The sequence below is a fragment of the Propithecus coquereli genome, unplaced genomic scaffold (assembly GCF_000956105.1).
Source record: "Propithecus coquereli isolate 6110/MARCELLA unplaced genomic scaffold, Pcoq_1.0 Scaffold95, whole genome shotgun sequence".
Taxonomy (NCBI): Eukaryota; Metazoa; Chordata; class Mammalia; order Primates; family Indriidae; genus Propithecus; species Propithecus coquereli.
Window position 1 is genome coordinate 3,764,913 of NW_012155840.1, and position 17,889 is coordinate 3,782,801.

The window sequence follows — 17,889 nt, forward strand, 5'->3', positions numbered from 1 at the left end:
TTCAACCATAAAGAATGAACTGTAGAAACCCAAGGTGTATAACAAAGGAATAGAATGATCCTTAGGATCCACCACTGTTTCTTAAAACTCTGACTTCAAAAAAATACTCAGATTAAAACTTAAAGCTTTAGTAATTATTAGAGCCAGGGCATAAAGTCTTTTTCTGGGCAATACAAAACATTAGGCCAGGTGATGTAGCTCACAACTGTAATCCTGGCACTTCGGGAGGCCAAAGAGGGAGGACTGCTTGGGCCCAGGAGTTCAAGACCAGCCTGGGCGAGACTTCATCTCTTAAAAAAAATAAAATTAAAAAGTCCACGATCAAATTAGAAAATCAGACTGTGGCAGTTAAAAACTGAATAGAGAATTAAGTGATAGGTTGCATGAAATGTTCAAAATCTAATTCTTAATTTTCAAACAGTTTTGAGCCATTCTAAACTTAGGGAACTGAAACAAAACATTAATACTTGATAATTAATTCCAATGCCTCAGGTGAAAAAGAATTGAGGCCCCACTCCAGATTAGTTTTTGCCTTTGTTTTCCTCTCAGCTGCCATTCAACACACACATACTCATCTAAATTTCTCAAATAATATTGACCAGAATGATCACAGTGATGAATACATAGCAGATACCATGTGTGTATGTATGTATATCTGTATACATATGTGTACACATATGTATATGGGGAGAACGAGAGAGAGAAATTTATATCCGATCTAGATAAGTCTAGTTGTGGAAATACTGAGTCAACGACAATCCTGAACAGAGATGTAAACCTGCTATCCAAATCCACAGAAATGAAAAATTAGAACCTCTGCCTCTCATTAGTTCTGTTCTTATCTGGATTGCTACAACACTATCGTACTCAACTCAAAATTTTTGTATTACCATTTATTAACGGTAGGATGCTTATGGCTCTGTGAATTAAATGACTTTTTGACCCTATGTCCTTCTGTAAAACTAGTAATTGTTCTACAGGCTCTTCTTTAAAGATTCTCTCCAAAAGATGTGAAAACCATCCCCTACCTTGAGAAGAAAATTCAACATAAAATTCTAGTGGGTAATGCTCAAAAAGCCCCAAACATAAAGCAGTACATATTACATGTAAGAAATAAAATCTAAGCAAATTCTTGCAAATTAAAAGAATGAAACTCAGTCATTTCAATCCCTTTCAATATAAAACAAATCATCCATACTGGTCACGCAGACAGTTCCCTCTACATTCAAATTATTCACTAGAAGATAAGCTCCCACCAAACTCTTGAGGGGTTTAGCTAATTTACTGCACAGATACGGCACGTCTGTTGTAATAACAGGTAGGATGTATTGGTGTCGACCATTTATCAGAATTAGACTTCTTTTCTCAATTCACAGTGAATTATGCCGCCTACACGACTCCCCTCTCTCAGAACCTGCCATCCCCTTACGGCCCCTAATGTGGCAGGCAAACAAAATTGACAGTCTCATCTTGTCAACAAGGGGCGATTCTCCTGAGAAGCCATTTAACTTTGCAGAGGAAGCAATGTATTAATGTGCCTGTCCCAGGAATGTTAATCATCTTCAAGCTTGCGATCTAACTTTGACGTGAACGAAATCACCAAATTTGTTTACTAAATGAATCGTAATATGCTAATAAGCATGACATATATGGAAAAGCCAAACAGATGGTTTGTTTACTCCACTTTGCAACTTTATAAATGTTGTAACTCTGAAGATGTTAGTGAGAATTATTGGTTTGTTGGCAGAGGCAAACGTGCCTTTTGCATACTAAATCTGGCGCTACAGTTAGAAAACAATTTGTCATTGCTGTGGAATGCATAAAAAATGTTAATGCAGTGATGGCATTTGGGAAGGCAGATTGGTAGATGGAATATGTGTAAGCTGGATGCTCAGGTTAAGTGTGGAATTGATATCCAACAGCCCTGTTCCCTAACCATTTTACTTTTGAGTTGTATCTGACACATCACATCCAGGAGGCTTCTCGAGGGTGCTGATTATTCAACAGATACCTGTTGCACTGTAATGTGAGATCATTGTGTTACACTGTGAATAGGATTATGTTTTCACAGCATGTGAAAATGTTCTCAATCAGGCAGCTCATATGGTGCTTAGTTTACCAGTATTTTTGGAAAAGAAAAAGCAAAGCCATGAGCCTTGGAATCTTTTAAGATTTACTGAGAATACATCTCAGTAAATCTCAGCGCTGTAAGTTTGAGTTTTATATTTACCCTGGATGAACTAACCCTCAAGCCTTCCATACCTTCTTTTATGGTCTGACTTATATAAACAGTTTAGAAGATATATTTCCAAAATAATAGGAATGAATTTTTCTCTTCATATTCAAATTTTTCTTCCATTTTAAAAGTTTTTCTTTTCTAATGTGTACAAAATAGAACATCAATTTCTTTCTGAGATCGTTTTCAAAGAAAATACTAAGAACAAATATCCAAAATGTTTTATATCATTAAAACACTTTATGATTTTCTTAAAAGATGACATTCTGGATGCATGAGTTCCCCAAGGAAGGAGACGATATTCTGTAGGACAATCAACATAATTGTTTAGCTATGGCCTTATCTAGAATTCTGTGTTGAAAGTGAAACTAGTAAAGATACCTGAACAAAAAGAATGAGCATAATCTAATTTACATTTTTGGTTAAATAATGTCAAAACTACCAGCTAAAATATGAACACTTCAGTTATTAACCAGCAATGTACCTGTGTTACTAATATTTCAATTCTTAGAAACATTCAGATGATTTTTATGAAGTTCTTTCTACTTTTTATTCACACAGGCATAGTCTGAAATGCAGAATTTTATATTAAAGAGGCATTTATTTCTCCCGTTGTTATTAACCACTCCCTAGTCCTACATATACATATTAAAACTGCCACTAATCTTGTGAGATTTCTTTGTGCATCACCACAGAGAGCTGAACTTTTACCCTTCTGCAGAAGAGGAATGAGAGCAAAGTGATCTAAAGAAACCACTGAGTTCATCTTGCTGCCCTAGGATCACTTTGAAGCAAGAAACGTTAGCGGCTGTCCCAGACTGGTGCTCATATCTCATTTGAAACATCTCTTCATTCCTGACCAACAAAGAAAATTTCAATAAAGTACTTTTACTGGTTTAACAACAGTGAGCTCCTGGGATTGTCAAAGTGCTAAGCTTTTTCCAAGGAGAGAAGAAATCAGCAGCTCAAATATAATTAACCTTCCACTCTCAATGCAAACTGCCACGCATAGGTGCTCTGCTGTCTATTAGTGAAGTTATAATGGCCAACAGGCAGAAGCAAAATTGGTCAAAAAGTTGGCTGCTGCTGTCATATTTTTGGAATTATGATTAATGGCACTAATAATGTGGATGATTACTGATATGTGTATCTCCAGCAGTTTATCATATTGCTCTGGCTGCCTACGTCCACAATAAACAGGATGCTATCATTTACCTCTTTATTGAAGGCAATCCTTCTCTTGAAGGAGCATATTCTAATTACTTCGTAATGTTTTATGTCTTAAACATTTTGCAGCTCTGGACCTTGCCAACTGCTTCGTGTCTACCACTGATTAATTACTGAATGTTTAATCAAAATTTAGAACCTAATGTAGTCATTTATGAGCACATTACAGTGCCAAAGTAGTTAGGCTTTACTCCCAAGTTTGGAGAGTGTTGGGTTCAAAATCAAATCCCAGTCATGAGTGAGGATCCAAGAATTTCACCTTGGGTGCTCTGAGGTTGCCAATTCCATCTCTGCTGATGAATGGAAGGTAATCTAACTACAGGGTAAACAGCATCTTTACCTACGCCCTGCATTTCCCTTTCCTCTTTCCCCGATTCCCTAACCAACAGAGCACCATTGTGAGCTGTTTCTGAGAACAAGGTCCTCGTGAATACTCGTCGTGAGAACATAGTTTTGAAGTGGTTAAACAAGTGAAAAATAATTTGCTGGGACAAATACATAAGTTTTTTTTTTAATGTGGATTTTTTATGGTACTGTCATACAACCATTCACCGTTGAAGTTAAGTGTTTTTTTAATACCATTACTGAACTGCTGAAATGGATGCTAATATAGCTTGGAGTGCTAATGTCAAGTCCTGGTAATAAAAAAGACAGACTGCTGAATGAAATAATTTCAAGTAAAAAATAGAACAAAAGTGCTCTCTCTCTTGCTCTCCACTTTTATTGAATTGGGACTGACTGAGCCAATTGCTTTAGAAGTCTGTAAAACACAATTACGAGTGAGCGAACTGACCCACCAGTGCCCCCTCAGTGACAGAGCAGACTAAAAAGGCAACAGAGCTAGAGTGGCTCCCCCTCAGCTGGCCATCAGACCTAAGAGGCTCCTTCTGAAGGTCTATTGTTCTCATTGCCCAAATCTGTCTTGCTTTACTTACAAAATCTTATTTCCTATCAATGTGATGGAGTGACTTCATACATCACTTTCTAACATAGACATGTCTATCTTGGCAATTAAGGATGATCTGCCTTTTGATATTCTTATTTATGGGAGTGGTTATGTATAAACACACATATACATTATATGGATGCATTCAGATTAGAACGTTAGCATAATTTTTGAATGGCTGGTAATAATTCAGATTGATATATGCAACAGCAAAATTGAGGCATCGCTTACATATGTTCAGTTAGAAACACTTGGCTTTTTTTTTTTCTTTCCTTAGGTAAAGTCAAAATTAGAGCAAGCAAGAAAAAGAATTCAACTGGAAGTGGGTAACATTTTTCTCCATAGTTAATAAAAGAAGTAATAAACTCCATAAAGTATTAGAGTTAAGATCACTAACACTTTAAGCATAACAGCTTTTTACCAGGAATTTACAACTCCTGTTTTAATTCAAGCAGCTTGCATTAGGACATAAAATCTAGGTATTTTTTTAAAAGTGTAGTTTTATGTGAAATAACTGAAGAAAAATTATCCTTTCTTAAAAAGTATTCTTTCTTCCTCTGTCTTAGCTTGTCTGCCTCTTTCTCACACACACATCTTGGTACTCAAGAATTGAAGTTACTGAATCCCCTTTTTATGACATTGCAATTTTTTGGCAAGGGTAAACTTTCATATTCTGCCACATTCATTTATTTGAAGCTCATGGCAATCTTATGGCAAAAACATTATTTCCAAGAAGGCTTTAAAAAATGCTTTATAGCTCAATCTTTAGTATGGAATTTGAACAGAGAAAGAAAAGTATGCCCTCCTGTTAGCACAACCACATAGGATCACGTATAGCCAGAGAATTGGTAGAAGCCTTTCACCTAAGAAACAAGTGATCTTACCAAGGTTATACAAAGTAAATGTTAATGGAGGTGTGCAGTCTTACCACCCTCTTCCAAATGGAAAATGGCCTATGTTTTTTAAAATGAAAAGACTGTTTACAAAAACAAGCATCCGAAATGAATGGTTGTGTGTAAGACTGAGGCCAGTAAAATCTATAAGCAGGTCAGAAAGATCCTGTGGATCAGAGGGAGGTGGAAATCAGAAAGACCCTTTCAGAGTGACCCCATCATGAAAAATACCTCCTGTGCACTTCGTATGTGCACTCTGCTCTAATATTTTTCCTGAATTTTCAAGATAATTGCTGGCAAGAATAGTAGCTTGCTCCTTTCTAGAGAAGGTACAAATGAGAGCTATAGAGAAGCATTATGTTTGTCCAGTGGAAGTTATGAAGCCACAGGAGATTTAATATTTAACTCCTATCAATAGAAATTTGTAAAACTCTCTTTGCATCATGAAAGGGAAATTGTTTGTTGGCCATGAAGCTTTGTGGTCTATTTGGTATGCAGTTTTGAAGACGGTGGAAGTGACTGGTGTGGTTCTTGTAGTGGAGGAGTGAAAGGTCAGCAGAGGCTTAAATGAGCTTGTCTTGCATCCAGCTGGGCCAGCAGGAGGTCATTAGGAAGATGGGAGGCTCACTTTAGGCTTGACAGAGTCTCTCCCCATGATACAAGGAGACCGTTTTGCTCACTGCTCCTCTCCCAATATATAAAAAGAACCCCAGGGACAAGAATGACACTGAAGTTTATCTTACCACCAAAGTTTTGCTTGAGGAGGGCAAAACCAGCAATTACTCAGGAGGGGGATTTATTTTGTTTGTTTGCTTTTGATGGAAAGTAATGGAGATAAGTACAAAAGGTCTATTGATCTGCTGGCTCTATTGTGAAACCAAATAGAGTAGCAGGGAAAAAATCTCCTCCTTAACGTTTAACAAGTCAGAGGACTTGCACAACTTTACTTTATAAAAGAATTTTAGAAATAGAGAATTGCAGTTATATTGGCAAAATACAGGAAATGAAACAGCTAATGCCTTAAAATGTTCTCCTCTTGTATTTGGAGAGGATTAACACATTGTATTTGACAGCTAATTATATTAGGGCAAATATACTAATAGTCATCTTGAATTGGTGCTAAGTGGCTCATTTCTTGGAGGTATTGCCTGGTGAAATCATGTGTATTTATTGAAAAGCTCTCTCTAGAAAAAGTTCTCTATAAGTTTCCAAACATAGAGGAAGATGGAAAAAATAGATGTTGCTACGCTGAGAAGGTGATAACAGGAGGCAGGTAACATGTTTTCACATCTTCATCTCTGTTGTTAATGTATGCAGTGGCTCATCAGAGGTAGCTCATGTTAATTTATTCCTACACACCTGTACAGGGCTGGAAGTCAGGTAATAAGACAAGCAAAAACTATATATCTTTGTTTTTTAGCTATAGCTACCCGGAGGCCTATATAGAAACAAATTTAGTTCTGGAGACATCAGCAGTTTTTAATAAACCAAATACAGATGTTTTACTCCATACAAATAGAGAAGTTTACATGTTTAAATCTAGACTGATTTAACTAGCAATCAAAGAGAAGGTTCACACTTGGCACCAATGGTTGCCTCATATTTATTTATAAATAACTCTAAGCAAATATTATTTTGTTTTAAAATTTATTCATGTGGCTGAATCACCTTTCCTATACCTTAAAGACAAAACATACAGGCTTAGCTTTCAGATAAAATTTAAGACAAACCTTCACAATTAGCAGCCACTGTACTGAGAAGAGGGGAACAAAGATTGTAAAATTCACGTAAGACGAAAAACAAAGAGATAATTACTTATTTCTATACAGATCATTTAGTTTCTGACTACAAAGTCTTCGTTTTAGTTAAGGGGGTTTTAAAACTGCAAATTACCATAACAAATATAAATAAATTTTAATCTATTAGCAAATGATAAGGAATGCTAGGAAAGAGGACTGACGAGTATTTATTTGGTTATTTTTTTTTCTTGAATAAAAACCAAATGTAATTTTTAAATACAGGTGATCCATGGCCACTCAGCCCTCCTGGGGATCAAAAATCAAGTCAGAGAATGAAAAATGACCAGAGGTAAACTATTTAGTAATACCAGTTAATTCTGAATATGATGCTTTCTTAAAGAAAATTTTCTTTATGAAGACTATATAGGTACCAGGCCAGTTAGTTAGAATTTCTTCTTCTCAGGGAAGATTTCATATGTATACTTCAAAATGGAGGGCCAGCCACCTGTCCCTTAACAGAACAGCCTATCAGTAGCGCAAAAATCAAGGGATAAACAAGAAGGAAAGAAAAGTGTTTGAAATTTAATGCTACACAATGTTAGTATACACTGGAACACTTTAGCAATCACCTTAGAGTACTAGAGTTCTTTACAGAGAAAATTATTTACATTTCACTATCGCTCAGAATTAAAATTATTCTAACAGCTATCTAGCGACCAGGATGAATTGGACTTTGTGTATATTAGTTTGCTCTTTGTCATTAGTGTGGACTGGTCCTCTTGGCTTTTGAATTTATTAAACACACTCATTTACAACTATACAGAAAAGGATACCTTTGACACTGTTGCTTAGAGTCCTCAGCTCTAACAAACCTTGCATGTGCCCTTCTATTTCCTCCTTCTCTGTCACTTTAGACAAAACACATTCTTACTTTTCAAAAAAGTCTTTAACTTGATCTTATAAAATCTAGAAGGACCATAAGCAAAAACCTGGAAATCTTTGCTAACTAACTGCCAAATCTAAAACACAGTATTTAACATCTTTCTACTTCTATTGTACTAACATACCTATCTGGAGACCAAAAATGCAACTCCCTCATGGATAACCATCTTGGAAGAAGCCCAGGAAGATCTATGTAAAATTCCTGTAAGGTGTTCTAATCCTGAAGACAAGAAAGCTGCTTTTATAAACAGAAGGAAGAGGGTAATTCTGTTAGCTTTATGACAGGCATCCTAGAAACCCTATAGCCTTGCACACTTTAGTCCCCACTCAAAATCCCCTCTAATGCTTTATTTGCACAAGGAAGACATTCTGGAGTCACGGATGGATGAAACTGAGACTCTGGGGAGAGGAAAGAAATGGGCCTGAGGACAGCAGGATTAAAGACAAAGGAGGGTTTCTCTTTGGGAAGATCTGTTGGCTCAAGAATAAGGTAAAAAAAAAAAAAAAAAAAAAACAACCAAATAACCTCACTTTAGCTTCACAGTGAACTAAAGAGGAAAAAAAATAGGGACACAACTTCCTGGGGTTCTTGTGACTAACACAGTGAAAGTGAGGAGGGAGAAGGTAGATCTAAGGGATAGATCAGAGATGTGATACAAGAGGCTTTGTGAATAAAGAGATTAAAGCACAAGTTGACAATAGTTGATGAAATGATGATAAAAGGCCAAAAGAAGAGTATAATTATGTTTCATAGTCCACTCTGCTGAGATGTGGGAAGAGGATGGTACCCCAAAGGCACCACTGTTTCTGTTTATTTGGTGGTAGCTAAACTCACATCATTATATTAACTCTAGTCATAGACTCAACCAAGATGAATACTTTGCTTCTTAAGAAAAAAAATGTCAAGATTAAACTATCAGAATTTTTACTGTTTTTAACCTGGGATCAAAAATCTGTATATTTTTGAAGAGCAAAATTCCAAAAGTGAGAATCAAAAAATTTGTATTCTATAATAGTTTTTCAATTTGTTTTTCCTTACTTATCATGTGATAAAACTCTAAAATGAAGAAGATTAGGTATGATGTGATTTCACCCAAATGAAATGTGCCAAGTATCTTCTGAAGTTTGTTCTCTCCTGTGTGACTGAACCACCCATGGGAGCACATCTGTACTGTTCTTCCCACCTAGAATATCCCAGTCATCATAAAGATTGGTTTAAGCTTCTGTATGGCTGGTCATTCACTAAACTTCAAATCCTTAGAATAAAAATGGAGATTGAAATATTCTCCTGCTATTAACAAATGTTCTTCCTCAGACAGACTCAACAGTACCCTCCTTATGCATTAGGACATAAACACACCAGCACCTGTGTTTTCTAGTGATTTTACATAAATGAAAGCAACAAGCTTTGGGTGTGTAGCTATTTATTCCAGTGTTATGACTTGCAATATTTTCAGCAAACCAGCTAAAATTGTGATAAGAGTTCATGCAAATAAGCTTAAATTTTGGCTTGTTTTCAAACATTCCATTTCCATAAATATTTTATGCAGGTTTTCACGAGTCTTTAATTTTTGTTAAAAAAAAAATCCAATGCATTAACCTCATCATCACTAGCATTCTATTTCAAACTTAAAAGAATTGAGTATTACTCACAAACTTAGAGGAGGTTGGATAAAAGTATTTTATTATTATTATTCAAAGTACAGCTACCTTATCTGATGTATTCTGGGGCTGCCAATGATAATTTAGAACTGAAACTAACTTTGTGGCTATAAACCATTTTTACAGAACATGGTAAATGGGAGTGAGAAAATCTTTAAGAAGATAAATTTCTCCTCCAAGCATGTTTTGAATTGCATAAGAAAGCTACTTATTTTTTTTAGAGATTTTGCTTTTTATAGATTGGACCCCTTTTATTTCAGTAGAAATGAATATATATATATATATATATATATATATATATTCTAAACCTTTACTTAAAAAAGGATTGATCTTTCAAATATGAAGACAAAACAGAATATTCTAGAGACAGGTCACTACTTCTCAGTGGTACTTTTATTACGTGTTACTTTGTCAAGGAACTCTATCCAATTGATAAGAACCAGAATTTGGGAGGTGGCTATTTTGAAACTTCCTAGTTAATTTTAATTTGTTTCTTCCACATATACTGATTTCTACATGTAATGAAATTTTCTCTACAAATACTTTTAAAAGACAATGCAGAACCAAAAACCATATCCAATATAATGGGAAGAACTAATTGGTCTGTGTGTAACCTGAGTTGGGCTGGTATATTATGTAAATTGCCTGCTCACAACTTTATCTCCACAAGTATAGGATAACTATGTTACCCTACCACTGACCACCTTGACACATTCCATTTACATGACATTTTCTTTAGGATTAATAAAGAACACTGTATGTTTAGGACCAGCTGCTTCTGTTTAAGCACAACTGTTTCAGAGCTACAGCTACATAGCAAGGATGTGATGTCATCTGAAGGCTGGACACAATATACTCTAACTGATCCTAAAAGTATATGCATGCCTCCTCTTCTGTGCATAATTCCCATGGTAGACTGTACTTTAGAGATATGCTCAAAGACATCGTGAATTTAAAAAAAAGAAACCAACATAACTGTACCATTTCCCCACATCAACAATTACTTTGGTCCCATTTTCTTCTGATATTCTCATGACTCTTAAAGAATTCAAGGACACACTAAATACTCATGTAAGGAATGATAACATTTCTGGTTATACCTACGGAGATGCAGGCTGTCTCGGTGTCCTGGACCTATGGTTCTTTCCATCCGTAAATTTCTGTTTCTATATTGGATAAATATGTGTGTATGAAGATAATATATTGATTTAATTTAAAGCCACAAGGCAAAGCAGAAATATATAAATAAAAGAAGCTGCGGCTCCTAAGTGAAGGTTCACGGGGAAGCAGGGAACTGTGTACAAGTTAACGAATTCACACTTAGATGCATGGAAACACATACACACACATATACACAGCACACAGAGAAAAATGGCGTGCATTACAGGTAAGATGGCATATGATCCTGCATGCTTAATCATAACAAGCACCAACTGCAACAATCCTTCATGAGCATGGCAGCTTAGTTACCAGGCGGTCACTGTGGACAACCTTTACAGTGCATCAAAAACATCTAAGTTGGATTTTTGTTAATGTTAAGTCCAACATGACTGAAACTGGCACCCTCCACCCCCAGCAGGAGCAGCCAATGGAGATTTACTGACCTGTCTCTGCTTCGGCGAGAGGGGAACGCAGCGTTGCAGCCAGCCACTGTGCAGACATGCATCTCTTTTAAGTGAACATTCCTGTAGTGAAGCTTCACGCTGTAGGAGCTTTTGAAACTTTTCTTGCACACATAACAGATTTTGGGGTCTGGGCTAGAACACAGGTCCCCTTCTGGGGAGAACTTTTGAGGGCTGCCATAATTCAGAGACGATGCAAAACTTTCATGCAGGGCAGCCATGCTGGCTCCACCATTGTACAGTCCGTACTGGCTCATGTAAAACATGTCGTAAGTGGGGTCTGTGAACTCCTCCTTCACCTTGATGACATCCTGGTGAGAGGACTCACTGTGGTTCTCATCAGGCCTCTCACTGTTCATCAGGACTTTTTCATTCACTTCACTGTGAATGTGCTCATCTCCTTCCATGGATTCCTCACCCAGTTTGGGCTCTGAAGACTCAGATTCGTTCTCATAGTCCCGCTCAGGCTCTTGGTCCTCAGAAGTCATGCTGTCCGCCCTCCTAATTTCAGTCCTTGAAATGCATCGGGTCCTGTTATGCTTGGAAAAGTCCTTCACAGACATGCCTGGGCTCATCTCCTCTTGGGAGTGACAATGATTGTCATGGCTCAAGTCGTTGACTACAGCGCCGCCATCATTAGGGTCATCATCTTCATCATCGAACTCATCAGCAGTATCAATGATTTCCTTCTCAATCTTCACAGGCATGCTTGACTTCCTGGGCTTTTTCTTGGGTGCCAGGTCAGCACTGGGCTCGTGGGCAGCCATCATCACTGCTGGCACTATTGGCTCAGAGGGTGGTGGGGGGTGCTGCTCTATGGTACCACTGCTTGGAATGATGGGACTGGTGGGGAGGGAGGTTGGAGGACTCACCATTTCCCCTGGAGTGAGTAAACTTCTATAAAATGGAGGAACTGGTTGTACAGTCTTTAGCCCAGAAAACACCAGCTGGCTAGGGAGAGGATTCTGTAAGACGGGGTCTAGTGGGGGAGTGGTAAAACCCATTGGGGGCCGGCCGGGGCTTGTGAGTGTGAGATTTGATTTTGTACTTGCTATGACAGGGGTGGCAGCTCCTGATGTGGCCCGAATTAAATCTTTGTCTCGGTTATTCCTTAGCATAGGCATGTGAAGGCGAGGGTTGGGGTTTGCGCTGTGGCGATTACGGCTTCGGAGGGAGCTAAAGACCATGTTGCAACCTTCGATGGTGCATCGATGTTTGATCTTCAGGTGAACGGCATTATAATGAATTTTGAGAGTACCTTTGTCATAGAATGTCTTCCCGCATGCATTACAGAACACTCTTCCTTTCCTAGAGGCTGACCCCATTCTTCTCATGCGATGAATCCGGAATGAACTTTTTGGGTGTTCTGTTTTGGTTAGATCACTGACTGGGGCAGAATTCTGAATGGGGGAGACACAGGCTGGCTCAGTTTTGGGCTCCACATTAGTAATGCTGGTCAGGGCATTTCTATTGGGTGTCTGATCATTCTTATAAGGTGTGGGAGAGACTTCAGATTCACTGCTCTCATTATATTCATTCTGGGTTGAAAGACTTGGTTCCCGCAGTCTTAATCCTGGTTGCTCTAACAAGAGCCCATTTGGAGGCAATCCTAGCAGTGGAGCTGAGACGGGGTTTATGTACTGGAATGGAAGCAGAAACGCTAGGCTGTTTGGGATGTTTTCGAAGTGATGAATGCTGGAAGGATTGCTGTTCTCTAAGTGAGCAAGGAGGCTGGGACTCCTGGTACGATTATTGCTCTCAATGAAAGTCCTTATATCTGAGTCTGTCTTTGAAGATGGTACAGCCACAGCCTGCCCTTCTTTCTCCTGAATTGCCATCAGCTCCACAATGGATTTGGTTTCTCCAAACCGCAGAAACTGCTGAAGGGTGATGATTTCCTCTTCTCGAGACATGATGGCCCAGCGGTCCAGCACCTTGCCGGCAGCATCCTAGAGGCCACACCAAAGAAACAACAAAGACAAACACAAAAACTTATTGATTGTGCATAATTATTCAATGCAACTGAAGGTGCTCTGTCTGCTCAAAAAACACTGAGAGCGAGAGCAGAAAATAACATGCAAGCACTGTTAATAAAAGTCAACCCACAAAGCAAACTTTTCTGCCATGCAAATGTAGTAATTAGAGTCACAGTTAGAGAAACAGATTGAGCTTAATAATGTCAAAGCAAACAAAATGTAGACCACTGGGGCTCTGTGATCTAAAAATGCCTTCAGTACTGCTATTTTAACAACAATGATCTATATACTACGCAACTATTTAGCATTTATTAGTACAAGATGTGAACTCTTGCTGTGCAACCCAGTATAAATGCAAAAATGGTACCTTAATCCTTATTAAATAGTGACACCATAGGAAGGAATTAAGTACATTTTGCGAAATTTACTTCTTCAACACAAGCAGACATGACACTGGATTCAATGATGAAAATTCCTTTAAATAGGAGTTATGTGAATTTCTGAATCAAAAAGATGAATAAAGTAGCATTACCCCTCATACCCCCATTACTAAGCTGTATCTTTTCTTTTTTGAATGGCTATATTTTAGTATCATTTAATAGCAGGCAATTTCATAAGGTAAAATAAGGAAAATATCACTCATAAAAGGTAATTGTACTTTTTCTGAAAATTGGTTGTAATCATATGATTCAAAGTTTGAGTTAGACTTAATATATTTGACTTTTTATGATCTTGTTATAAATGACAGTCATAGATATTTAAAAAGTAAACACGTGATGGATTTAGATAGAATAAATGTGTAAAAAGTTGTCTCTTAGCATCCTCCTCTGATAGCAAAGGGAGTCCACAGAGAATACACATCAGTAATCACCAGAGTATGTGTTGTTAAATATACATTAAAAAGCATTTCACACTTTCATTTTTGCTAGTAACTATGAGATTTGCCTGGAGGTAGGACTTAAAAATCCTGCAATGTAATGTCAGGCAGTCCATTTCAGCATGGATTGAGAGAAATCTATTCAAACAGTTAAATAATGACTCCATCATTTTCTAGGGCACCATTTCTTCCCACCAGGACAATTTGCAGCCCTCTGTGAATGACCCTTCCTCCAACACTGACCATCAACTTAAGAAAGCATACAACCTCCTAAAAAAACGACAAGATACTAATTACAAAGGGAAAAATCGTAACTGTATTGTGGAAAAACCTCACAGACCCCATCTTAAAGGAGTGACTGGAGTTACCGCCACCAGTGGAAATCATGTTGACATCACACCTCTTGATAGGATATACCGAAAAGGGCACACCATTACTTTTGTGGCATTCTCGTCAAAAATTTACAACCTCAACTTAATCATGAGAAAACATCATGCAAACCAGAATTAAAGAGCATTCTACAAAATAGTAGAGAGTACTCTGCAAAGTGTAAAGGTCAAGAAAGATTTTTTTTTAAAAAAATAAACAACAGTGAAGGATTAGATGGGATTAAGAAGATACAATTGTGTGATCCAAGAGATTCTAGATGAGAAAAAGGACACTCATTGGAAAACTAGCACAATTTGAATAAAGTCTCTAGATTAGTTAACAGTATCACATCAATCTTAATTCCTGGTTTCAGCAATTGTACTGTGATCACGTAAGATGTTACACTAGAGAAAGCAGGATAAGGGATACACGGGACCTGTACTATTTTTGCAATGGAAAAGTCTCTCCTCAGCCTTTGTGTATAAAATTCCCTATGGATCACAATCATATGGTCTGAATCATCACAGATGGTTTTTGTCATTTATTGGAATTACTTTTTTTTTTTTTTTTAAAAGAAGCTCTGATAGTTATGTGCTATTCTTTACAAGGCTCACTCCTAGCACTCTATCATTTTACATAAAGAATATGTGTGGGTATGTCCCCTCATCATGTAGATAAAATTGGCCTTCAGATCAAATACTCTCATATAACTCAAAACAGTCATATAAGGATGTGGGTACATGGTGACCCTACATCACCATTTTAAAAAACTGCCATTAAATAGCAATTGCTCTCCCTTACATCCTTCTTTTGGACTACGGAGAATAAGGTAGAATGTTGATGTTTTAGATAAAAATAGAAATAAATTGTGATTTTAATATGTACCCTATCGTAACTTCCAGGGCTTCCAGAGCTCAGCAAACAGATGAGAAGTCAGAGGAGAAGAAAGGTAAGATGGCTTGTTAAGCATGCCAAGATGCTAGCTTGGGGTCCAGGAGGTAAACCCAGAAATTGTAACTCTTAAGTTCACTGCGTGTCTCTACAGAACTCAGTGACTCTCATTCCATGATGCCACTTTCCAGGTGAGTACACTGAGTTTGCAACAGCAAGCAGTAGCACTTCTCCTAAAGAAGTCTTTCTCTAGAGCACTGTAATGTACTTTTCTACACTATCTTTCTTTTCTTTCTTTTTTTTTTTTTTAAGAGACAGGGTTTTGCTCTGTCAGCCCAGGCTGGAGTACAGTGCTGCAAATCAAAGCTTACTGCAGCCTCAAATTCCTGGACTTAAGTGATCCTCCTGCCTCAGCCTCCCAAGAAACTGGGACTATAGACACGTGCTACCATGCCTGGCTAATTTTTTAAATTATTTTTTTGTAGAGACAGGATCTCTCTATGTTGCCCAGGCTGTTCTTGAACTCCTGGCCTCATGTGATCCTCCTGCCTCAGCCTCCCCAAGTGCTGGGATTACAGGTGTGAGCCACCTTGCCCAGCCTACACCGTTTTTCTTTTACCATCCAATCTACTCTCTTGAATGTTCTTTTATGGAGCTTTTCACTATGGATTGTTTCTCAGGCTGAACCCTAATCTGAGTAGTGTAGAGTCATATCTTCCCAGGTAACCTGCACCTAAATCTGCATGTCAATAATGTATTTACACAGCTGGCAGCCTCTGGTATTAAAATAACCTCAGAAACCATAGCAACTGATCAAATCTACCAAGGCATTTCATTTCCATCACCCTTCTGTCTTCCCTTTCCCAATAGTACATGGAAGTCCCATATGGTTTTTCTTTCCTCCTGGCCTGCCACAATGCCTGCTACTATTTCTAAAATCACTGCCTTTCACATCGTCTTTTAGTCTTCAGTAGCTGTCTCTGCTAAAATGGAGACTGTTAACATTAAACCACTTACTTTTTGTAGAAGAGGTCAAGGTAAGCATGATTTAGAGCTTTGCTAGTGCCTGAATCATAAAAGGGAAGCTTCCATTCTAGTGGTAAGAGAAGTAGCAATTTATATGTACATAGAAGTAAAACATAGCATCTTTGCAAACACAAGGTCTTCAGAACAAGACAAATACCTACATACACACTAACCTGGAGTTCCCCTGACAGGCACCCTCTAAATCCAGGCAATATGAAGTGTCCAAGAAGTTCTTTCCAAAAAACTCATCATTAATATTTGATCAACATTATCTAATTCATCATGCTCATAAATGGAAAAACTGAAAGAAACGAAGTTGATCCTATGCAATGTAACGAGTCTGCAAGCTCAATGCTAAGACTGCCTAACAGTTTTAGTGTATTCTTGGACAAACTGGTTGAAAGGAGTCAGAAACCACCAAAAGGAAAAAAGGGGGGACCCAGGTTTTTTTCTGAAGATCTTTGTGACAGAAATATTCATGGTTTGGTGCAGTGATTCTCACACAGCGGTTTAAGACTTTCATGCTATTTGAAATAGACTGGTGTCAGTCTGAGGGCTTTCTTCCCCCCCAGTCTGCAAGTAATTGAGAGTAACAATGTGAAAAATTTTAGCACAATTGGACACTGTTGCCACAACTAAAAGCATCGTAATTTTTTTTTAGTGATTTACTTTTATTGTATTTAACTTTAGTATTGGCTCAAGACTGATTAGGAGGAAAAACTAGTCCTCCCTACATATAGTACAGATGGTCATATAAACTTTACTCAAGTGAATAGGAATCATAAAAACAATCAGGGATTATCATGAACTAAAAACTAATAAAGCAAAAATTCAGTCTGTTAGGCCAGTATGAAGGTCCTGACTACCAACCATCCTATCCTGGGACACTGGTCTTAGGCATGAATAATATGTTAACATCAGAGTATATTAACTAGACTCTTGTCCCTCCCATGCAATTTTGTAGTCAGTGAGTCAATTCCTACCTTTAGGCTTTCCTATTTGTGACCAGAGTTCAGTGACATTTAACCTTTTAGATTGGAAAGTTATTTACAAAATGAGGATAATAAGATTTACTCTAGTAAGGTATTATTGTAAGTATTGATTTTCTGTGAAAATAACTGGCTATAATACTAATTAAAAGATGAGTAACACCAAATAATCCAGACTTATAAACCACTCGGTTCAGAAAAAATATAAAACACTTAAAATATTTATATCTATGCATTTAAGTGAAAAGACTTCCTTTTATTATTTTGCTAGAACTGGTGATTATCACTCATAGAAATCTGGCACCCAGTTCCTATATGGCTCTGCAGCACGATTTTTAAAATCTTTTGTATTAGAGGCCGGGCGCGGTGGCTCACGCCTGTAATCCTAGCTCTCCGGGAGGCCGAGGCGGGCGGATTGTTTGAGCTCAGGAGTTCGAGACCAGCCTGAGCAAGAGCGAGACCCCCGCCTCTACTAAAATTAGAAAGAAATTAAT

The 17,889-nt window shown here is 37.7% G+C and overlaps 1 protein-coding gene across 2 annotated transcripts in view; it reads right to left on the reverse strand.

The window, feature by feature from the left end:
• Nucleotides 1–17,889, reverse strand: part of BNC2 (basonuclin 2) — a 403,512-nt gene that overhangs the window by 5,736 nt on the left and 379,887 nt on the right. The window contains exons 6-7 of one of the 2 annotated variants that reach the window (XM_012665016.1): nucleotides 11,250–13,216; nucleotides 10,746–10,811 (exon numbers count right to left, since the gene is read on the reverse strand). In XM_012665016.1, the coding sequence (XP_012520470.1) occupies nucleotides 10,746–10,811; nucleotides 11,250–13,216 (2,033 nt within the window). The remainder of the gene's footprint in view (nucleotides 1–10,745; nucleotides 10,812–11,249; nucleotides 13,217–17,889) is intronic. The other variant, XM_012665017.1, reaches the window with a different exon arrangement.